The sequence below is a fragment of the Lynx rufus genome, unplaced genomic scaffold (assembly GCF_022079265.1).
Source record: "Lynx rufus isolate CCGP_SWC_20201006 ecotype Redwood Valley unplaced genomic scaffold, mLynRuf1.p SCAF_4, whole genome shotgun sequence".
Lineage (NCBI taxonomy): Eukaryota > Metazoa > Chordata > Mammalia > Carnivora > Felidae > Lynx > Lynx rufus.
The window spans coordinates 63,732,934-63,753,222 of record NW_025814856.1 but is presented as its reverse complement, the minus strand read 5'-3'; the positions used below and the strand labels follow the sequence as shown (position 1 = coordinate 63,753,222).

General features: G+C 49.5%; 1 protein-coding gene across 1 annotated transcript in view; it reads right to left on the bottom strand.

The window, feature by feature from the left end:
• The window catches only part of ABCA13 (ATP binding cassette subfamily A member 13), a 394,379-nt gene that overhangs the window by 120,072 nt on the left and 254,018 nt on the right, over positions 1–20,289 (bottom strand). The window contains exons 45-48 of the mRNA XM_047096975.1: positions 16,422–16,491; positions 12,452–12,570; positions 8,880–8,967; positions 3,971–4,079 (exon numbers count right to left, since the gene is read on the bottom strand). Of these exons, the coding sequence (XP_046952931.1) occupies positions 3,971–4,079; positions 8,880–8,967; positions 12,452–12,570; positions 16,422–16,491 (386 nt within the window). The remainder of the gene's footprint in view (positions 1–3,970; positions 4,080–8,879; positions 8,968–12,451; positions 12,571–16,421; positions 16,492–20,289) is intronic.

The window sequence follows — 20,289 nt, the reverse complement described above, 5'->3', positions numbered from 1 at the left end:
GATGGGGGGGAGGTGGCCGGGGGATGGGCTAAATGGATGATGGGCATTAGGGAGGGTGCTTGTTGGGATGAGCGCTGGGTGTCGTATGTCCTGAAGCCAAGACTACACTGTACGTTACCTGACTGGAATTTAAATAAAAACCTGGGGAATAAGAAAGAAGAGAGCAGCTAGAACAGGAAGAACTCAGACACATGGTGCAGGACTGAAGGGTCATGTGAGGTGGCCTGTGAGGGACAGACAGGGTTGGCTTGGTGTTTTGGTTTTGGTTTTCTGTGAGTTCCCCCCAGGGGGGATGACGGACAACTGGACAGCATAGGGGACACACGTACAATGGGGGAATGAGCCGTGCAGATGGAGAGAAGATCCTGGGGAAGGGAACATGGGAACCTGTGCGGATGAAGGCCAAGGGCCCGTGTGGCTGCCCGGGGAGGGGAGAGATGAGGGGCTGAGCTGGGGGGACCCTGTGGTCACAGTGAGAGTCTGGTTTTTATCGTAAGAGATACAGGAAGCCAGAGGGATGCCATGATCACAGGGACAGGTCCACCGAGGGCACTTCCGGAGACCTGAGCCTTGGGGCCAGGGTCAAGGGGAGCAGAGGGGCCCCACAAGGGGCTGGGGCCGGCACCAGGCAAGAGAAGGTGGTGCCCGGGCCGGGTGAGCATCGGTGAGAATAGGCACACTCAGGATGTCAAGTGCAGAAGGGACAAGACTTGCCAAATGCCCATGGGGCGTGCGTGGAAAAGCAAAGTTCGGATCTGGGGTTTGACCTCAACTGACTGAATTTCCCTGGGAACCCTGAGAAGTGTTATGTGACACGCAGCATGGCTAGGCTGCCGATGCAGAGCCCAGGAAGGAACAAAGCCTCTGACGTGGAATCCACTCCGCGTCCCTCTCATCCCTGGGCGAGCTCCCACGCCCACGCCTGTGCCCCAGGCTGCGGGGAGCACTGGTAAACTCCCCGTCCCGATCCCCAGGCGGGTCCGGCCACGCTGCAGTCACGGAGCACAACACCTGGGCGGCACTCACAGCCAGGCAGGAGGAGAGCTCTGCCTGGGAGAACTCACGGTGGGTGTGTACGAGACACATGTATTCCTCGTAAGTCAGCGCACGCCTGCCGGTAGTTGACAAAATCCTGCCCGTTGAACGGGCCACCCGTAGTCTGCCCTATGTTGAGTTTTATGCTTATAATTACGGGCTCTGACAAGCCGCCAACCCCCCGGGACCCAGCAAGGTGGCCGACCTGGGCTCTGGAGACTCCTATCGGGTGGTCTGGGTCAGCGGCCAGAAAGTCCCTTCATCTCTAAGGCAGGGATGTGCGTGTCCCCAAGACCCTGTCATGGGACCGCAGTGATGAGAGCAGGCTGCGTGTCTGTGCGGTACGGTGATCACACATTCAGCTGGCGGTGCCTGGGGTGGGGTCCGGTTCTGGGGGGGCCACTGGGGCACAGGCTCTGGGGCCCAGTTTTGGGGGGCTGGCGGGACACAGGCTCTGCTCTCAGGGGCTCATCCAAGCTCCACGCGAGGCAAGCAGTTGTTTGTCTGCAGCCACGGAGCACACAGCTGTAGCCCGGATTATCCCCAGATGAACAGGAAGCATCCGGGACATAGGGAGCGTTTCTGCTCAGAGCCTTGCCTACGAGCTCTTTGCCGCATCACCCCACTGGGGTGCTGTGACTTGTGCGCTCCCTACTTACCGCACAAACCTTCCTTCCCCGTGACGACCGCATAAACAAGGCAAATGAGAACTGAAATTCTGACATAAACAAAGTATTCACGTTTCCAGTAACAGAGGATAAATGCATTTTGCAAGGCAGCACGACTTCTCCACAGAGCCCCCTCCTTTCAAGAGGGATGGACATCATCGGGGGCATCTGGTCACCAGGAAGCAGTGACATTAGACACGAGTGACCGACACCGGCATCGGTCAGCATTGCTCCCGTGACCCCGGGCCGTGACCCACGACACAGGGGCTCGACCAAGACTGTGGCTCACAATTGGAACCCAAGGTAAGGCTTGTATGTGTAACTCAAGCTCTTAGGAGTCAAAGTACATTTTGGTAGTGACACAATCCAGTCATTCAGGAAGGGACATTTGGTCAGTCGCCTGGGGCACAGCAGAGCGGTGTTTCTTAGGTATGTGAGGTGTGCAAGGGTCCCCTGCAGAAATTTAACGCCCATGGTGTCATTTCACGTCCTATCGGTGTTGTAAGGTGGGCCGCATTAGCCTACTTCACTGATGGGAAAATCGAGGTTCGGGGAAAAAACCCAGTGGCGGTGACTCTGGGTAGGTTAAGTCACGGGGCCAGGATGTGGCTCTAGGTCCTGCTGACAACAGAGGCTCTGCTGTCCTCCCCCAGCTAAGTGAGAGGTCACTTCTGAGGGGCATGGCTAGAAGTGTTTCTGGGGGGACCTTCCCCAACAAGGAACTTTGAACCTTGGGCGAAAGTATGGCCGAGAGCTACTGTAGGTGTTGGAAACGCAAGAGAATCAGAGCAGCCTTTCAAGTTCCGTGGGGGAGTCCAGTCTGACCTCCTCATGAGAGACCATTGAGGTTGTCTGGGGCCAAATTCTGCTTGACCTTGTCTGACGGAGTGAGGGCTATGCACTTTACTTAGTAGACAGCCTTTATGTATATTTGAGAATGAGAATGCCATGAGCAGAGTAATGCACTAGAAAGAACAATCTGGGGGTGCCTGGCTGGCTCAGTCGGTCAAGCTCTGACCCTTTTGGCTCAGGTCATGATCTCAGGGTTCGTGAGATCGACCCCCATGTTGGGCTCTGTGGTAACACACAAAGTCTGCTTGGGATTCTCTCTCTCCCTCTCTCTCCGCCCCTCCTCCCCTCAAAATAAATAAACATTAAAAAAAAAAGAACAATCTGGAAGCCATGTGTGGGAGGGCAGAGAGTTGGCTACAATCAAGAGACCTACTGGAAGTCTGTTGCTAGCAGTTGGGAAGGAATCTGTGTAAGACTAGTGTGACTGTGGAGAAAAGAAAAGAAATTCTAGGATCCAGACAGATGGGGAGAAAGGGTTCAGGTGTTAGTTCTGGGGAAAGGAGAGAATTTAAAGGTCTGCTGTCCGCCATTCGAGGGGCTCGCACGTTTTTTTCCACTTTTCCTAGGCATGCGCATTTTTACTTTTTATATTACCTGTTCTCGTTCCAACATAATTACGCTGTCACAAAATAACTAAATCCTGTTTTATGAAAACATTGGTGGGTAAGGGAAAACCAATATGGAAGTAAAAGATAAGGCTGGGGTAAAGGGAGAACACATGGGGGTAATCGCGTCGCACTGACTTCCGTGGGAACTTATGCTTCAACAGGTGTGTCTTGTGAATAAATCACGATGGGTATGGCTTGTTGGTCTTTAGAGAATTCATTTCTTTCTCTTTTTTAAGAAACTGAAAGAATTTGATTATTACAATTCATCCCACACAAGGGAAGCAAATAACACCCCCTTAAATCAATAAATTCACCCTGGATTCCAGAAGTGAACATGCGTCCATTTTTCAAAATAAGTCATTTTCAGATAAATACTAAATAATGTCAGCGTGTCAAAATGTGAACACGTAGGTAGTAAGTCCATGATCAGCTCAGATCATTGATGAGTTAAGACCAGATTACGATGTTCACCTTTCCAACAATAAGGGTGATCTGTACTTTCTACAAAAAGAAATTATTCTTGCTTCCGTAAGATACTGACGTCACTAGGAGAGAACCCTCAGCCATCTTTCTACCCCTCACAGTATAGAGATCATATCTGCAAGACAGTAAAGGGGGTGAATGACACTAGTCAGAGGCAGATAGGGTCTGCCACTTTGTCTGTATTTATACACAAAGAGGCTGCCAAGTTGAAGCGCTCTCATCATGCTTCACATTGGTGGGCTTGATCTTTTCTGCTTCTTTCACCTTTCAAAGCACTGTCTTACGACAGCAGTGAATTATATAATGCACAGAAAAGAACGTTACCGTATTGTCTCCAGTCCGCAGCAGGGGGTAGGTGTGTCCACAATATAAGGTTGTTCAGATGATTTAAGTAGGACGGGAGGGAATGAAAACCCTTCTGACTGTACCACACCTAAAACAGAAAGATAGAGTAATGGCTCTCGTGAAATTAGCCCCTAAGTCTTTGTCAGCTACTCCCAGACACCAGGGACGTGTGTCCATTAGCTTCAAAGCACCTGAACGTGGGACTCAGGGCAATGTCCCCGCCCGGCTGGCAGTGAGCAGTAAATTTCAGTCTGCTAATTTTATATTTATCTCAAGCATATAATTTCCAGCTAAAAATAGACGAATTTTCCCCAGAACAAATGTGAATGTTGCTCTATAATTATATTCTCACAGCAAAAAAGGAACCTGAACCCATCATTTTTTTTCTTCTTTCTCGGTTGGTAAGCTAATAAAATTTGACCTGCAAATTAAAAGCGGAGAAAATGATCAGGGGGAAGAAAAAAAAAAAGAAAGAAATGATTACTTTCAAGTTAATAACTGAATGTGGGACCTTATTTCTCAAAATAAATTGCACTGAGCATTTGCTGAGCATGGAGAATAAAAGAGTGCGCCTGTCAGACAGGAGAGAGAAGGAAGGAGGCAAGAACAGGAGACAGACAATGTTATGAAAGCTGGGACGGGATGTAGCAGAACCAACACCAATGGAACCATCAGTATCTATAGTCCAAGATATCAGTATTTTAATAGACAGGTTTTTAAAAAAATGTACTCAGTTTGGAAAGCTGGGGAGTGTCTTTGAGAAATCTAATGAACCACCTGGCAGCTTCTGGTCTTAATTCCATCGACGGGACAGCTCATTTCTCCAGACAGCGCTGTCTTTCGTGACAGACGACGTTGCCTGCAGACTGTAGAACCGTCCCCAGAAAGTCAGCGCTCAGAGGAACGCATCCAAGTCCGCCACAGTCTGCAGAGTTAGAGTCACACCCCAGGGGCTTCGAACAGGCTTTCTTCTCCTCGGTCTTCCCACCAGGGCCCTGGGAGCAGCTACTGTGCTCCCGGGAACAGCTAAGTGATGAACTATTGCTCGTGTGGTTTAAAAAAACAAAAACCGAAACTTGCCTACAAGACAAGCTTTTCTCAGGTATCCCACTTCAAGAAGCAATTCAGAAAACAGACCCATATCTCTTCCACACCACCCGGCACGGGTCACCTCCTTCTTCACATAGTTGAAGTTCGTAGAGAAATTTTTGCCAGTTTTTTTGTTTTTTAAACGCCAGCTCGCCTGGGCCCTACTAACTATAGAACCCAGGACGTCCTGTGGTCGTCAAGGGAGAGCCTACGCAGATCTAAGACTGTGTAACAAATTCTTTTACGTATACATCAGCAAGTGGGTGACAAAGAGAGAAATCTGGAAATTACGGGAGAAAAACTTTAAAGAAACTGTACAAAACTGAAAACATGGGGGCCAAACTACGCGGTAACGACAGCTCTGTAAAAGCGTCACCTGCGGTAACTTCCAAGGTCAAAATTGCCCAGCACACTCCTTGACTTGGGTTGTGGAGATCAGGAGGCAGAAAGTCAAGAGACGGCCCCAGAATGGAGACCAAGTCAGGGGGATGGCAGCCAGAAACTCCTCGAAGAACCCGGAAGGGTGGTCGTGCTAACTGATGCTCTCCGGGGACAGAAGGTCATCTGGGAACCTCAGGGGTGATGCCCGTGGCACCCTGAATTGCCCGAACCCCACTGGGTAACCGTAGAGAGAGCGGCGTGTCTCAGAAAGAACCAAGCGGATACACGGCAAGCCCACGGGGCGTCACGCAGGGTGGACCACACAGCAAATGGCAAGGCCTCCGAGCCCAGCTCTCTACGGGCAGGAAGCAGCCAGACAAGTTGCCCGAAAGGTGTATTTCCAAATGTCGTCTTCACGGGTACCCATCCCGGGTGATGGAGAAACGACCGACAGAGAGCAGTCAGTGGCCACGGAGAGTGTGGAAGTGGGGAGCACGCCGGGGAGCAGGGCCAGGGCCCGGTTAGGGAGCACCCCCCAGGGAGGGACGCCTGGACCGCATGCCACGCACAGCCCACAGCAGCCCGGCCCCACGGACGCGGGAGCTATGTGAACGCGCGTCCCCTGTTCGTGGCAACAACGGCTTGGTTGTCAGCCTCAAGAATTCTCTCGGCAAGGGTTGATGACTTCACAGAGTTTGCCGCATTCTCGAACTTCATCTCAGCTCTGTACACTGGCCCTTACTTGGGAGACATTTACAATTCTGTAGGTAAGCAACGCACGCTTCAGGGTCATCTGAAAATTAACATTTCAGACTTAGCAGGGTCCAAAGGACTCTCTTTCTCTCTCTCTTGTTCCTTTTCCTTTTCTTTTCTTTTCTTTTCTTTTCCTTCTTGCTTTCTTTGTTTCTTTCTTCCTTCCCTTCCTTCCCTTCCTTCCTTCATTTCTCTTTTCTGAAGAATGCTATTTCTATGTTCTGGAAATAATCTGGGGGATTTCCTTCACCGCCTGACCATACAACAGGATGCAGGAGAATCCAGTAACTGGCAGAGGAAGTTAATCTGCTTCAAGAACACATTACGATAGCTCAAAACAGAACTTTCATGTCAGGAATCATGAGCAATAGTTTCTCAGGAAAGCAACTAAGTAGTTGTAAAAAAAAAAAAAAAAACAAAAAACAAAAAAAGAAAGAAAGAAAAACACCATTGGATGGATGTTCAGATGCCCACAATCCCGCTGCAAATCAGAGGTGTGCCAAACCCCAGGCAGGGAAACGTGCCTTCTGATCGGAAGTGCATACATTCTAGAAGGTGTATTGATCAAACACGCTAAACACTCCAGGTGTGAGCAAAGCAGCTCCCGAAGCTCCCAGGACAGACATTCTACAATACGATACATTTATTCATCTCAGGCCTATTTCCATGCAAATTCTCCATTCTCTCTACAAAAAAGACTGAGAACCGTGCGGAGTCTTGCGAACGTGCCCTGAAACCCAGAGTAAAGGGCTGTAGCTAATTACTGAAAAGCAAATGCAATAATCTGACCTGACATGAGCCGCCCCACCGCACATCGGGAACCGCGGACAGCAGGTGCCTTTCCCAGCCTGCTGCAGTCCCCTGATTCCCGGGCCTCCTGAAAAGGAGCCCATGGCCCCAAGGGCCGGATCCCACCCCCCTGCACGTCCGTGCCTGGCAAAGTACACACCAAACAACATGAGAAACCACAGAAGTCACTGCTCAAAACACGTCAGCACAGAAGACTAACCCGAGAGGTACGGGGTCAGGTAAACGCATGAATCACGCACCCTCATCACCAACGCAGAGATCCCGGGAAGTCCTAGGCCCTAGGCGTCTGCAAGCAAAGAACAGGGACCCACTAGGAAGAATGTTCTAGGCTGGTATAGATTAAAAAGGTAAAAAAATTCATAGAGGAAATGAACAGATTCTCTCTACCAACTTGGCATATTTGAATACCAGCCATGTCCTATGTTCAAGAAGCCAGCGAATACATTTTAGGTGATTTTTCTGCCAACGTATGAATCTTGGTATTCATACCTTTTCATATCGAGCTATAAATCTTCTCCTCTGTGTTGCCTGCAAAGGAAGAGATCCCTAAAGGAGGGCTCTCTGACCATGACTACACAGTGACTTAAATTCTTCATCAGCAGTTACCTCGTGAAACATGACTGTCACAACTTCCTTCGGGGATCATAGCGTGAAGCATGAATGTTAATACGTTCCTCACAGATTACCTACTGAAGTACCCATACAGATCCTTGACGGCACTGAGCAAAGGCCCAGCATGCAGCTGCCCTCACCTTTCCAGGTTCCCTTGAACCACGGAAGTCCCATCACAACGCAGGGAGGGCGCCTGCCTGAGCTCGCAAAGGCTGACCTTACTGCATTAATTATACAACGGGGGTTTGCAAAGAGACCTAACACCACTGCAATCGACTCTTTCCTGATTCCTTTCTCAGGCGAGACCCACATCAAACTTGTTCACCAATCATTGGGAACAAAAGCTTTGAATCTCTGGTCTTTTCCCATCTGAAGACTGGGTTGACTTCTTTCCTTGGAGAAGCTTCTGCTGTGACTGACCGCCTCTGAGCTCCCACTGGTGGGTAAAGGCATCTTTCCTCTATTCCAGTTTTAAATGGGCATTTTAAAAACGCCCATTCTCCTACAACTGAAGAGCCCGTTGACAAATTCTCAGCGATGCCAAGGGAAACATTTCTAGTTCGCTGGGACGGTCCCAGCAGGGCTTGAAAACCCAGACCCCCACACGCGGTCCTGGGGAGACAGACACCTCTCCTCTGTGCTGGCTCTGGGTCCATGCAGCCTTCTGCAAGAAGGGGAACTTAAGTGCATAATGGAAGAGCTCCTTAGCCACCAGGGAAATTAGGGGTGTCTTCAGTTATTCTGACAATGGGCGTGGTTAAAAATAGATTATTGGGGCGCCCGCGTGGCTCAATCAATTAATCGTCCAACTGTCGATTTGAGCTCAGTTCACAATCTCACGGTCGTGAGATCAAGTCCCATGTTGGGCTCCACAATGCAGAGCCTGCTTGGGATTCTCTGTCTCCCTGTCTCTCTCTGCCCCGCCCCTGCTCATGTGCTCACACTCTCTCTCTCAAAATAAATAAACGTTAAAAATAAGTAACTAAATAAATACATACATACATGATTGTGTTTTCATTTCCTCTAGTCCCCTCGGGCGAATTCTGGTCTTAACAAAAAGCAGTAAAGCTACTCACTACATTGCTCTATGGTCTAAAGGTAAGTGACTCACTTTCTCTTTTGTTAACTGTTTTTATTTAAGCAGCAAACGCTGGGGCTTGCTGTCAGGCCCACAAACGTATCTGCACGCCGAGCTTCCCCCGACGCTTTCTAACACGAGAAGAAAGAAGAGGAAAATTATTACCTTTGCCACAGAGTTTCCTTCTGATGTGTTTGCATCTGCACCTTGAACTTGATCGGGGATCCGCACTCCAAAAGACCAGCCTCCAAGCCTGGTAACAGTAACAGGTGTTAGTGCTTTAATCAGCGAGCCCGGACGTCCCACCAGAGGGCACTGTGTCACAGTTAAACTAGTTAGGATAGCCTGAGGACAGCAGCCCCCTGAGCGTCCAGCCTTGGTGACACGACCACACAGGTGCTCCGAGCACAGAAGGACATGGCCCGGAGCCAGGCGTCCAGGGAGGACCCCACACACCCAGCAGGCACGGCTAAGGCTCGCCAGGGACGACCCTGCCATGTTACAAAGTGTCCTTCCCAGAACTCATGGTTTGTCATGAGGCGCCGCCCTGCCCAGGACACGGCTTGATCACCTGCATGCTAACGACTTTACTTACTGGTCATCCCTCCCGCACACCAGCTATTCCGATTTACCCGATCCGTCCCACAATTCCCAGCCACCCCGCTTGGCATCATTTCGTCTTCCACACTCGGGCCTCTCCCGTCTTCAACACAAACGTCACCTCGTCAGGAAGGTGTCCCAGGGAACGCCAGCTGGGGCACGCTCCTCCTCTGTGGGGTTCTCACAGTACCCGACATTTCCAACCATCCTATCAACCCTCACCCCAGGTTTAATGGTCTGTTTAGTGTATCGTTTATGCAGCCATGTGCATTCTCCCGGGTGGGGACTACACCTTGTGTCCCCATACTGCATGGGCCATGTAGCATCTGGAACCCATTCAGCTTCCAAAAATACTGGGCATGAGAAATCAAGGCACAAATTATTTGGGTTATTTTGGCCTGAACTACACTAGTAAAAGTTGTTGAAAAGGTGGAGCTGGGGGTGGGGGGTGCCAGGGGACTCAGTCGGTTAAGCGTCCGACTCTCGGTTTCGGCTCAGGTCTCCATCTCACGGTTTCATGAGTTTGAGCCCCGCATCGGCCTCTGTGTTGGCGGCACGGAGGCTGCTTGAGATTCTCTCTCTCCCTCTCTCTGCCCCTCCCCCACTCTCACTGTCTCTCTCAAATAAAATAAAATAAAATAAAATAAAATAAAATAAAACTTAAAAAAACTAGTAAAAAAAATAAAAGTTGGAGCCAGGAGTCCATTTGCAAGTGGTAAGTGCACACCCCGTGTACATGTGAGTAAAACCACCAGAGCCAGGGGTCACCTGGTAAGGGTCATGCAGGGGGGGGGTGGGGGGGTGGACCCCCACTGTCTCACGTCTAAATCCCCCTTTGTTCTGCTGCCCAAATCTAAACAAATACCTTTATTTAAAGCTAGTTTGCTTTTTAAAATTTTTTTTAATGTTTATTTCTTTTTGAGAGAGAGAGAGGAAGACAGAGCATGAGCAGGGGAGGGGCAGAGAGAGAGGGAGACCCAGAACTCCAAGCAGGCTCCAGGCTCCGGGCTGTTAGCACAGAGCCTGACGCGGGGCTCGAACCCCCGAACCGTGAGATCATGACCTGAGCCAAAGTCAATGTGCAACTGACTGGGCCATCCAGGGACCCCTAAAGATACCTGCTTTTACTAAGAGATAATCTTTACCTATAGAAAGGTGTTTTGAAAACTTATTTTACACAGCAATTTTGTATCCATTGAAACTAACCTTTTGTCAATAAAGCACTACTGTTTGGCTATTAGGAAAGAAAGAAAGAAAGAAAGAAAGAAAGAAAGAAAGAGCAGGCAGGAGGAAAGAAGAAGGAAGGAAGGAGGAACAAGGGAGGGAGGGAAGAAAGAAAGAAAGAAAGAAAGAAAGAAAGAAAGAAAGAAAAGAAAGAGGGAGGACAAAAGAAGGAGGGAGGGAGGAAGGAGGGAGGAAAGAAGAAATGAAAGAAAAAAGAAAAGAGAAAAGAAAGGAAGAAAGAAAGAGAAAGAAAAGAAAGAGGGAGGAGGAGGAAAGAAGGAGGGAGGGAAGAGGGAGGGAGGAAGAAATGAAAGAAAAAAAAAGAAAAGAGAAAAGAAAGGAAGAAAAGAAAAGAAAAGAAAAGAAAAGCAAGAGGGAGAAGGAGGGAGAAACAAATGAAAGAAAAAAAGAAAAGAAAAAAGAAAGAAAAAAGAAAGAAAAAGAAAGAAAGAAAGAAAGAGGAAAGGAGGGAGGGAGGGAGGAAGGAAGGAAGGAAGGAAGGAAGGAAGGAAGGAAGGAAGAAAGGTAGACATGTATTTAACTTTGGTTCCCACACTCTGGATAAAAGAAACCTGGGGGCGCCTGGGTGGCTCAGTCGGTTGAGCGTCCGACTTCGCTCAGGTCACGATCTCACGGTCCGTGAGTTCGAGCCCCGCATCAGGCTCTGTGCCGACAGCTCAGAGCCTGGAGCCTGCTTCAGATTCTGTGTCTCCCTCTCTCCCTGGCCCTTCCCCCATTCATGCTCTGTCTCTCTCTGTCTCAAAAATAAATAAATGTTAAAAAAAAAAAATTTAAAAAAAAAAGAAGCCTGAAGAACAAACTTCCATCAACAGTGCCATTTCCCTGAGAGAATCTGAGGCAAAAGAAGAAGGCTTAAGGCATTCCCTGATTCATTCATTCATTCATTCATTCACTCAAAATGAATTCACTTGAGGGGTGCCTGGGTGGCTCAGTCAGTTGAACATCCGACTTCAGCTCAGGTCATGATCTCATGGTTCCTGAGTTTGAGCCCCCGCAGGCCCTGATAGCTCAGAGCCTGGAACCTGCTTCAGATTCTGTGTCTCCCTCTCTCTCTGCCACTCTTCCACTCACACTCTTTCTCTCTCTCTCTCTCTCTCAAAAATAAATAAACATTAAAAAAAAATTTTTTTTTAATGAATTCACTGGAGAGACAATGAGTGCCTTTTACTCTAAGTCCCAGACATACAAACTCTTGCCTTCCAAAAACAGATTCCGGGACATGTTTAATGACGTATGGGATGGGACTGGGAAGAGAGGCAGGCAAGTCACAGTGGGGGCGGCCGTGTCCAGGGAGGAGGGTGTTACCGGAATGGCAAAGGGTAAAGGGCAGGGGTGTCTGCAGGCCGTGAGGACTGACCAAGGGATGTTCTGTACTGAAGCCACGGGATTTGCTTGAGGTCCTAGGAAATTTGACGGCGTGGCAAATGTGGTTGCAATTTAAAGCAATGAGAAGCACTCACTCCCCATGTCCTTCATCTAGACTCACCCCCTTGGGCTCAGGGAAATTCAGCACAAAACAAAAGCTTTCCAGAAAATACCAGTTGCAGCCACATTTGCATATCAGACGCCCAGATAGAGGGAGGTCTCAAGGTCAGACACTACTAAATTACGCTGCTAACTTCGCTGCACTTAATTCTCCGAAGCTGTAAAACCTCCTCTAGCTCCCTGAGTGAATCTCCATTGATATGACCCCCCTCCCCCAACCCTCCATGTGTAAGAGGAACAGCCAGCGGTAAGGAACCTTACTAAGGCCTACAGTGTTTCTTTGGCGTTTTTATGAGCATCAAGGTTAGCATTCGACGTCTGAGCTTTAAGAACGCTGGCATTCGAAACCATAGGATTTGCAAAGTAACTTGAAGAGCAGGAAAGACCCAGAGCCAGCTTGCACGCACCTCGATTTCTCAGACGGCACCAGCAAATATTCCTCCAGGCGGAAGGCAGACAGGTTCAGCAGAGTGTGGCCCAAGCGGTTGGTCAGGTAGGGAGCCCCAGCACTTCTGTTGAGACACGTCTGTGAGGGTTTCCAGAAAGGTAAACAGAAACATATTTAGAAGGCACGCACGGGTGTACTGACGTTACTTCTCTTTTCTTACAATTTTTTTAATGTTTAATTTATTTTTGAGAGAGAGAAAGAGAGAGAAAGAGAGAGAGAGAGAGAGAGGCTGTGAGCAGGGGAAGGGCAGAGAGAGAGAGGGAGACACAGAATCCGAAGCAGGCTCCAGGCTATGAGCTGTCAGCACAGAGCCTGACGAGAGCTCGACGAGAGCCCGACACGGGGCTCAAACTCATGAACTACCTGTGAGATCATGACGTGAGCCGAAGTAGGACACATAACTGACTGAAGCACCCAGGTGCCCCTGATGGTGTTACTTTAAATGCGACATTCCCTAGCTCTCTCTTTTTAATAAATTATCCGGGGCCCTTCGTATCTTCTGATTTCTTAATCTACGAGTCACCTGCCTTTGAGAATCATACCCGAATCCCACCATGACCTTTGCCATCAATTACGCTCTGGAAATCTCCATCCTTTTCTGTACGAAAGTGTGGGTGGATTTGTAACAACTCAAAAGGGAAAAAATACTCTCGCTGAGGGGATGTGGCATTCGATGGACTTGAAAGAGTCAGAGGCAACTAGCTGAGGGACGGTCAGCGGGAGAATTCCAAAGGCACGTGTTTCTCGCACGAGAGCCTGAAGTAGAAACCAGACGGCCGTCCAGCACTCACGGGAGGCAGCGCCCACTCAGAATCACAACAGTCACGGCATGGAGAGGCCCTGCCCTGCCACCGTGGGGATCCAGAATCTGCTTCCCAGGACGGTGCAGGAGCGATCACACACCAGGGGGCTAACACCACCAGCAACCCTCACGTCGGCCTCTAAAGCGTGCTCTCCTACCTGCACAGTGCAAATGGCCCCAGCCGCCCCACTGGCGGTGGTGTGTTGGTTCAGACGTCCAGAAAAGAGCTGAGTAAGAGCTGGAGATAAACTTGAGACAGTGCTTTCAGGCTCTCGGTAGAAAGGATGGGGGGAGGACACCGAATGGAATAACTGTTATCAATTAGAAGTCGGCCAACATTGGTGGTCTCGGGGCCGGGTTCACCAACACCCTTTACGGGTTCCCTGCCTCCAGCCTCCCTTCCAATCTGCCCACTGCATCTGGACACATCTCTCCAGAAAGTGCCTTGCATTTAGAGGACTGCCTTGCAGGAAAATTCAAATTCCTCTCGAGAAGCTGGGTCCGCTAGAAGATGTCCTCAGTTTCTCTTTCCAACCCTATCCGTTTGGTTCTGTCAGAATAAGCCCTCTGCAGTAAGCTGAACGATGGCCCGCGGAGGTCCCAGTCTCGGGAGCCGGTGAAGGCCACCTTCCGTGGCAGAGTTGGTAAAGTAAGCATGTGGGCAAGGGGAGATTCTCCTGGGTTGTCAGGATGAGCCCTAACGTAGTCACGTGCACCCTCGGAAGAGGGAGGTGGAGAGACGGGAGGAGGCAGCATGGCCACAGACGCCGAGGCTGGAGGAAGGCAGGCAGGAGCCAGGGAGTGAGGCAGCCGGCAGAGAGGGGAGGGCCGGGAGCAGACCCCCCAGCTTCTCCAGGGGGAGCGCCTTGATTTCAGCCCCAGGTATGGTTCCAGGCTGCAGGAAGATGCAGTTCCGTAACTTACAGCAGCCACAGAAGGCGAACACACCCCCCCCCCCACACTGTCCGTGGGAAGCCGTGCTCATTCCTCATGGCAAGTTTTTGGTCCTACTGTGCTGTCCTCCAGGGACAGTTAAGCCCCGAAACGTCATCCCCTCGTCCTTCGGAGCCAGCTCACTTACAGTCCCCTCAGAGCTCTCCAATGGCATGTCTTCGAATAGCCCCCTCAGGATCACAGCCGACCCCGCAACATTGCTGTAGGGTTTGGAGAGACTCGCGTGTTTGATAACAATCCAGCGCACTGGACATAATCCCGCACAGCAGGCTTCTGGGCAACATGTATGAATTTTAGGGGAGAGAAATATTTCGGCTTCTGCCAAAACACTGGTAACTGGGCTCCGCGTGATCGCCGGAGAGCAGGGAACTGGCCGTGGGCACAGGCTTTCCTCCTGCGCACCCAGTGCGGCTCCTTGGAGCTGGCCTGCAGGGCGGCGCCCTCCTCCTGGGGCAGGCACGAGTTCCACCTCAACGTCCTGTCTCCTGGACGGGAGTTCTCCACCTCCCAACGTGTGGGCCAGCATTTCTCCAAGTGCGTCCCCAAAGAGCACAGGTGCCACGGACAAGAAGCAATCATCAGTCAAATAATCCGCGGAAAGTGCTACGTGTGATGTAGCCCACAGTCAGCGCAGGTGCAAGGTCACGTCACCAGGAAGAGTGTCACCAAGCTTGTCCGGCCCTCGGGCTACTTGACGCGAACCTTTTTTCCCTACGGGCATGTTACTGAAATCGTACATCAATTTCGGAACGTCTCCATCCACCGTTCTGGTATTTATTCATTCATTCCTTGGCCACTGATATCCAATCTAGTTACAACGGATCGAAGGCAGCTTGTAATAAAAGGCATCGCTGTAACAGGATGATTAAATCAGGGCCGCACAATAAGAGCAGGGAATGAAAAATTAGTGGTTTCATGACTAAACGGAATAACCAAGACAGGGAGGAATCAATCATTGTGTCCAGAAACTCTCGAGCCAGAGAGAGCTGGGTTGTCCCCACCGAGCAGCAGGAAGCACAGCGGAGGGTACTGTCAGCCTGGGCCACAGGGACACCTGGGGAACTCACCGAAGGCTCAGGTCGGTCACCGGCCGCGTGCCCTCCCCAGGGCTGTGCCAGTGCGCTCAGCCACCTTCCCACACTCCGTCAGAGAAGGAAACAGGTCGTGTCCATCCAGGACAGAACCTTCAGCCCCCTGTGCCGCTAAATGCAGAAGCCCCCGGAAACATGTTCGTCAGGAGGCCCTTTCTTTCCTTAACAGATCCTCAATCAACTTAAACGGAGATTGTTGCTTTGCCTTTTTTTTTTTTCTTCTGTAAACTAGGATGGCACGTTACCTTGTCGAGTGCGGCTAACAGGCCTATAGCTTTTCATTAACTAAACTTTGGGGATTTCCTCTGAGGGCAGTTCCAATCAGTTTTCCAAATAAATTTCATTCCGTTCACCTGTGCAGGCTGAATCGCTAAGGCATAGGTATCCAACCGTGTATACCTACCTCTGCACGTTTCTGTGTGACTCAGCCATAGTCCAAAGAGCTAGGTGATATTTTAGCTTTTTTTTTTTTAAGTTTTTATATATTTATTTTGAGAGACAGAGAGAGAGAGAGCATGCACGCACGAGCAGGGGAGGGGCAGAGAGAGAGGGAGACACAGAATCCGAAGCAGGCTCCAGGCTCTGAGCTGTCAGCGCAGAGTCCGACGCGGGGCTCAAACCCACAAACCGCGAGATCATGACCTGAGCTGAAATCAAGAGTCGGATGCTTAACCAACTGAGCCCCCCAGGTGCCCCAGTATCTTAGATTTTAACAGGTAGCACAAGACAAGAGGTTCAAAGTCATCCTGCCTTAAAATTCAGGGAAATTTCCTCCAAAAGGCAATTCTACCTTCTTTATCATGAATTGAAAACCACGGACTTCCTTAATAAATGCCACCGGGGACATTAATGATCGTGAACAGCAGGCAATGAATAGCAGGGCCACTGAGGAACCCACAGAACATCCACATCATCGTCTAAGTGTCCACTCCGTATAATGAAGCTTTTCCAAAAACCAGCTCATCAGGTCAACCACAGACTCACCGAGTTAACAAAAATGAAGACCTTAGAGATGGGGTGTGCTCATTTCTGTTACTTGAGGTTGAGACTTGGAAAAGATCAAACACACTGCAGAAACCTACCAGGCAGGCGCAGGAATCCTGGACTTGCGGGTGAGACGGGGGGTCCACTCGCCAGCACGAAGAGTTCTTCCTAACAAACGAAGGAGAGACTCGGTGATCTTTCCCATTACAGAGCTATTTTGTTTCCCTAAAAGAGAGTTCCATCAGCCTCCAGCTGGTCCCAAGATAATCTCTCCTGCTGCAGAAGGCAGGGCTCTATTTCATTTGTTTTCCTTTGAGATGCTAATCTGAGGACAATGTTTTATCACAGTGACAGTATTTCCATTCTATTAAATGACACTCACTTGGCTGGCTGTATAATCCACTACCACACGGCTTCCGGGACGTTCACGGTGGGTGGGGGCGGCACGCAGGCTTGTCTGGATCCGCAGGCACCTGGTCTCAAAACACCAGGTACTTCGGGGCGTCTGGGTGGCTCAGTCGGTTAAGCGTCCGACTTTGGCTCAGGTCACGATCTCGTGGTGCACGAGTTCGAGCCCCATGTGGGGCTCTGTGCTGACAGCTCAGAGCCTAGAGCCTGCTTCAGATTCTGTGTCTCCCTCTCTCTCTGTCCCTCCCCCACTTGCACTCTGTCTCTCTCTCTCTCTCAAAAATAAATAAACATTAAAAAATATAAAAAAAAAGAAAAACCGAGGTAGTTTGAGCACCAAGGCAGCAATTAATAAGCACAAGATGCTGCTAATTCCTCTCGGTGATGTAACACAGCGATTTAATCGTCCTTTAAAGAAAACCAATGATAACACTTCCACTATAAAGAAACGCTGCACAACAGAAACCGACGAAAAGCACCTGCCTAAGGGTTCCCAAACCTTTTATTCCCAAGCTCCCCCAGAGCTTCTTCTCTGGTAGGACCCATCCTTGGAATTTCTTTTTTCTTTTCTTTTTCACTAGTGCTTGTACATCAAAAGTCGCTTTACTAATAAGTACGGTAAAACCTTGGTTTGCGAGCGTAATTCGTTCCAGACACATGCTTGTCATCCAAAGCACTCATATATCAAAGCGAATCTCAAGAACCATTAACTCTGCTGTGTTCATGTGACGCTTAGCATCACATACAACTCATGTTGCGGGACATCGCTCATTTATCAAGTTAAAATTTATTAAGAATGTTTGCTCATCTTGCGGAACACTCGCAGAACACGTTCCTCGCGATCCGAGGTTTTACTGTATTCCTATCCACTCAGAACTTGGTTAGGAAGGGGGGAAACGCACATTTCCTAAACGACAGGCACCCTGACATGTTTGCCAAGACTTCTCGCTGGCCCCACTTTTCAGAAGAGTCCGTGGAGGCTCCGAGAGGTCGGGTAGCTCGTCCAAGATCACGCGGAGTAAGACAAGTGTCTCACGCCCTGAGCCCATGCTCACGGTCTGGGCTGCTCTGCTCCAATGTGAAAACACTAAGGTGCCAAATGTCCAGTCCCATGACAAGAAACTCCTGCACTCACTGCTTGCTGACCTAAGTCCCTCGGTCTGTACCAGAGCGAACTCACTTTCCTTGAGATCTGCAGACCACTGGCCCTGAGCACCAAGGGCCAGACTCTCCCAGAAGACAAAGCCTAACCACATTCGAGAACAGTGCAGGCAGATACCAGCAAGTCTGTCTGGGAGCATGTCAGGCACCTGCTTGGCCTGCACGCGGCCCCCCCTCCTCCCTTTTCCCACGCCTTCCCCTCTGAAAGCCTCCAGCTTGGCCTGGACAGGGAAGACGGCCGTTGGGACATGAGTCCGCCAACCCCCACGTGGCTGGCTCCCAGGATAAAGCGAACTTTCCTTTCCCACCAGCACCGGTCTCTCAATACTGGCTTTCCAGCAGCGAGCAAGGAACCTGAGTTCAGAGCTGGAGCTCTGTCTGGTATCAGGGCCACCCTGTCATCTGAGCTGACCGCTGCTCTTTCTAGAGAACCGGGAGCCACTGATGCGAAAAGAGCAGACGGTAATTGCCCCCAACACACAGCTAATACACGGTAGAGCTGAGATATGAGCTCAGGCAGCCGGTCCCTGAATCTGGGTTCCCCGCCCCTTTACCTCCATGGCTGATCTGCACACTCTCTTTGCTTTTAATGCGCGACCTCCACATCCGTCTTGACAGTCCCCTCTGAGGGAATGTGTCACCAGCCATTCCTAGTTGTGAGGACCTAACATCAGGAGCGCTGGGAACCTCAGACCACCAAGATGGTTCCTCATATTGTAGCAATATAATCATGGAAATAACCTTACACCTCTCCCCACCTGGCTTTTAAAGTTCAATGGGAATATAAAATTTGCTGACTTCTGCTTTTGTTCCGTGTAAGCCATTAATGAGAGTGGGAGGGAAAAGGGACCATTTTATCTCAGAGACGTAGGAGAAAGTGTCACCAGATTACAGCCTTTGTGACATGAAACTAAATATTTAAATCTACCAGTCAGCTCCTAAAAATTGGCAACTTTAGCACATTTTAAAATTTAAATTACACATCATCTACTATTATGAGAAAGACTTACATTTCGAGTCGGGTTTATACCATAATAGATTTTTCTGGAGCTCTTTACTGCCTTCCGTATGAAAAGAAGTAAAAGTCAAGATTTCATCATCACACCCTCACATATGATGCTCCGAGAATCTCAACAGAAAAATAACCCACAAGCAGAACCCCACTCATTTTTTTTCTTTTCCTTCCCCACCCCCCCAACTCATTACTTTAAAATGTTTCCTCTAATTCAACAGTTAAGTGATTGCTCAAGCCAGCCAGGAAGGGAAAATGTCCCTGAACTAGAGATATCCCTGAATTCAATACTAGTTTATAGTTTATACCCACAGAAGGAAACTTACTGCAAAGTAAGTAAAACCTTTTGCATCCATCTGGGACCTTAGTGAATCAAACCTTGTTTTTGTAACATGGGCAGAAAGTATTAATATAAGTGTTCACAGTGATGGGTTCAGGGAAGGCTGCCCCCAAAATGCTACTGAGGCATATTGATTATTTTGAATTAAAGTTACATAAGAAAGAGCCGGTGTGAGCCAGGCACTGTCTGACCCTTTGTCCTGAAAGCCGGAGATAAATCTCCCTGTGAAAGGTACTCTCTCCTCCTAGCTGGAGAAGACTGTATAAAGAAACCTTGTTACTTCTTTACTGATTCTCCACCCCAAGCCCAAACTTCTTTGTCCTGTCAATTCATCACAAATGTACTGTTTCTTTGTGTAAAAGGTCTAAGAGTTGCCTGCTTTGGTCACTTCTTTGAGTCTTTTATTTCCATGAGCTCCCGTACATGCTAATTAAATTTTTTTTTCTCCTGTTAATCTGTCTTATGTCGATTTAATTATTAGACCAGCCAAGGAACCGGGAAGGGAAGAAAGGAAAAGCCTTCAGCCCCCAAAATAGCAGCACTCTTGTATGAGGCAGCCCCCCATCCCCGCCTTTTGTCATGGTGACCAAGAAAAAAAGGGCAGGAGCGTTACAAAACAGAAATGAATGGGTTAAGAATAGACCAGGTGGATTTCACAAAGAGGAGGGAGAACACCAAACCTCAGATTCTGGAAGGAAAAGAAAGGCTGAGGAGAAAACCAATGAGGGTGGGCTGCGGGCAGGGCTGAGGATGGGGCTCCGGGCTAGGGGAGGGGGGGTTACGGGGAGCCATCGGGGGTGGCTTGAAAGGAGCTACAAGGGAAATCTGTGTCTAAACAGAATTCTGAATATGTTCCGCTGTCCTCAGCACAGATCCTACTTTTCTCCCCCCTTTTGAGAGATTCGATAAAGAAATGTCCTTTTATCCGCTCTGTCTCTATGACAGGTGGGGCCAGCACTCCAGGAGGCTCCAGGAGGGCCCCCGGCTAGATGTCAGTTGCTCAAAGTGTGCATTTTACATCCCGCCTGCTTCAGGACCGCCCTAG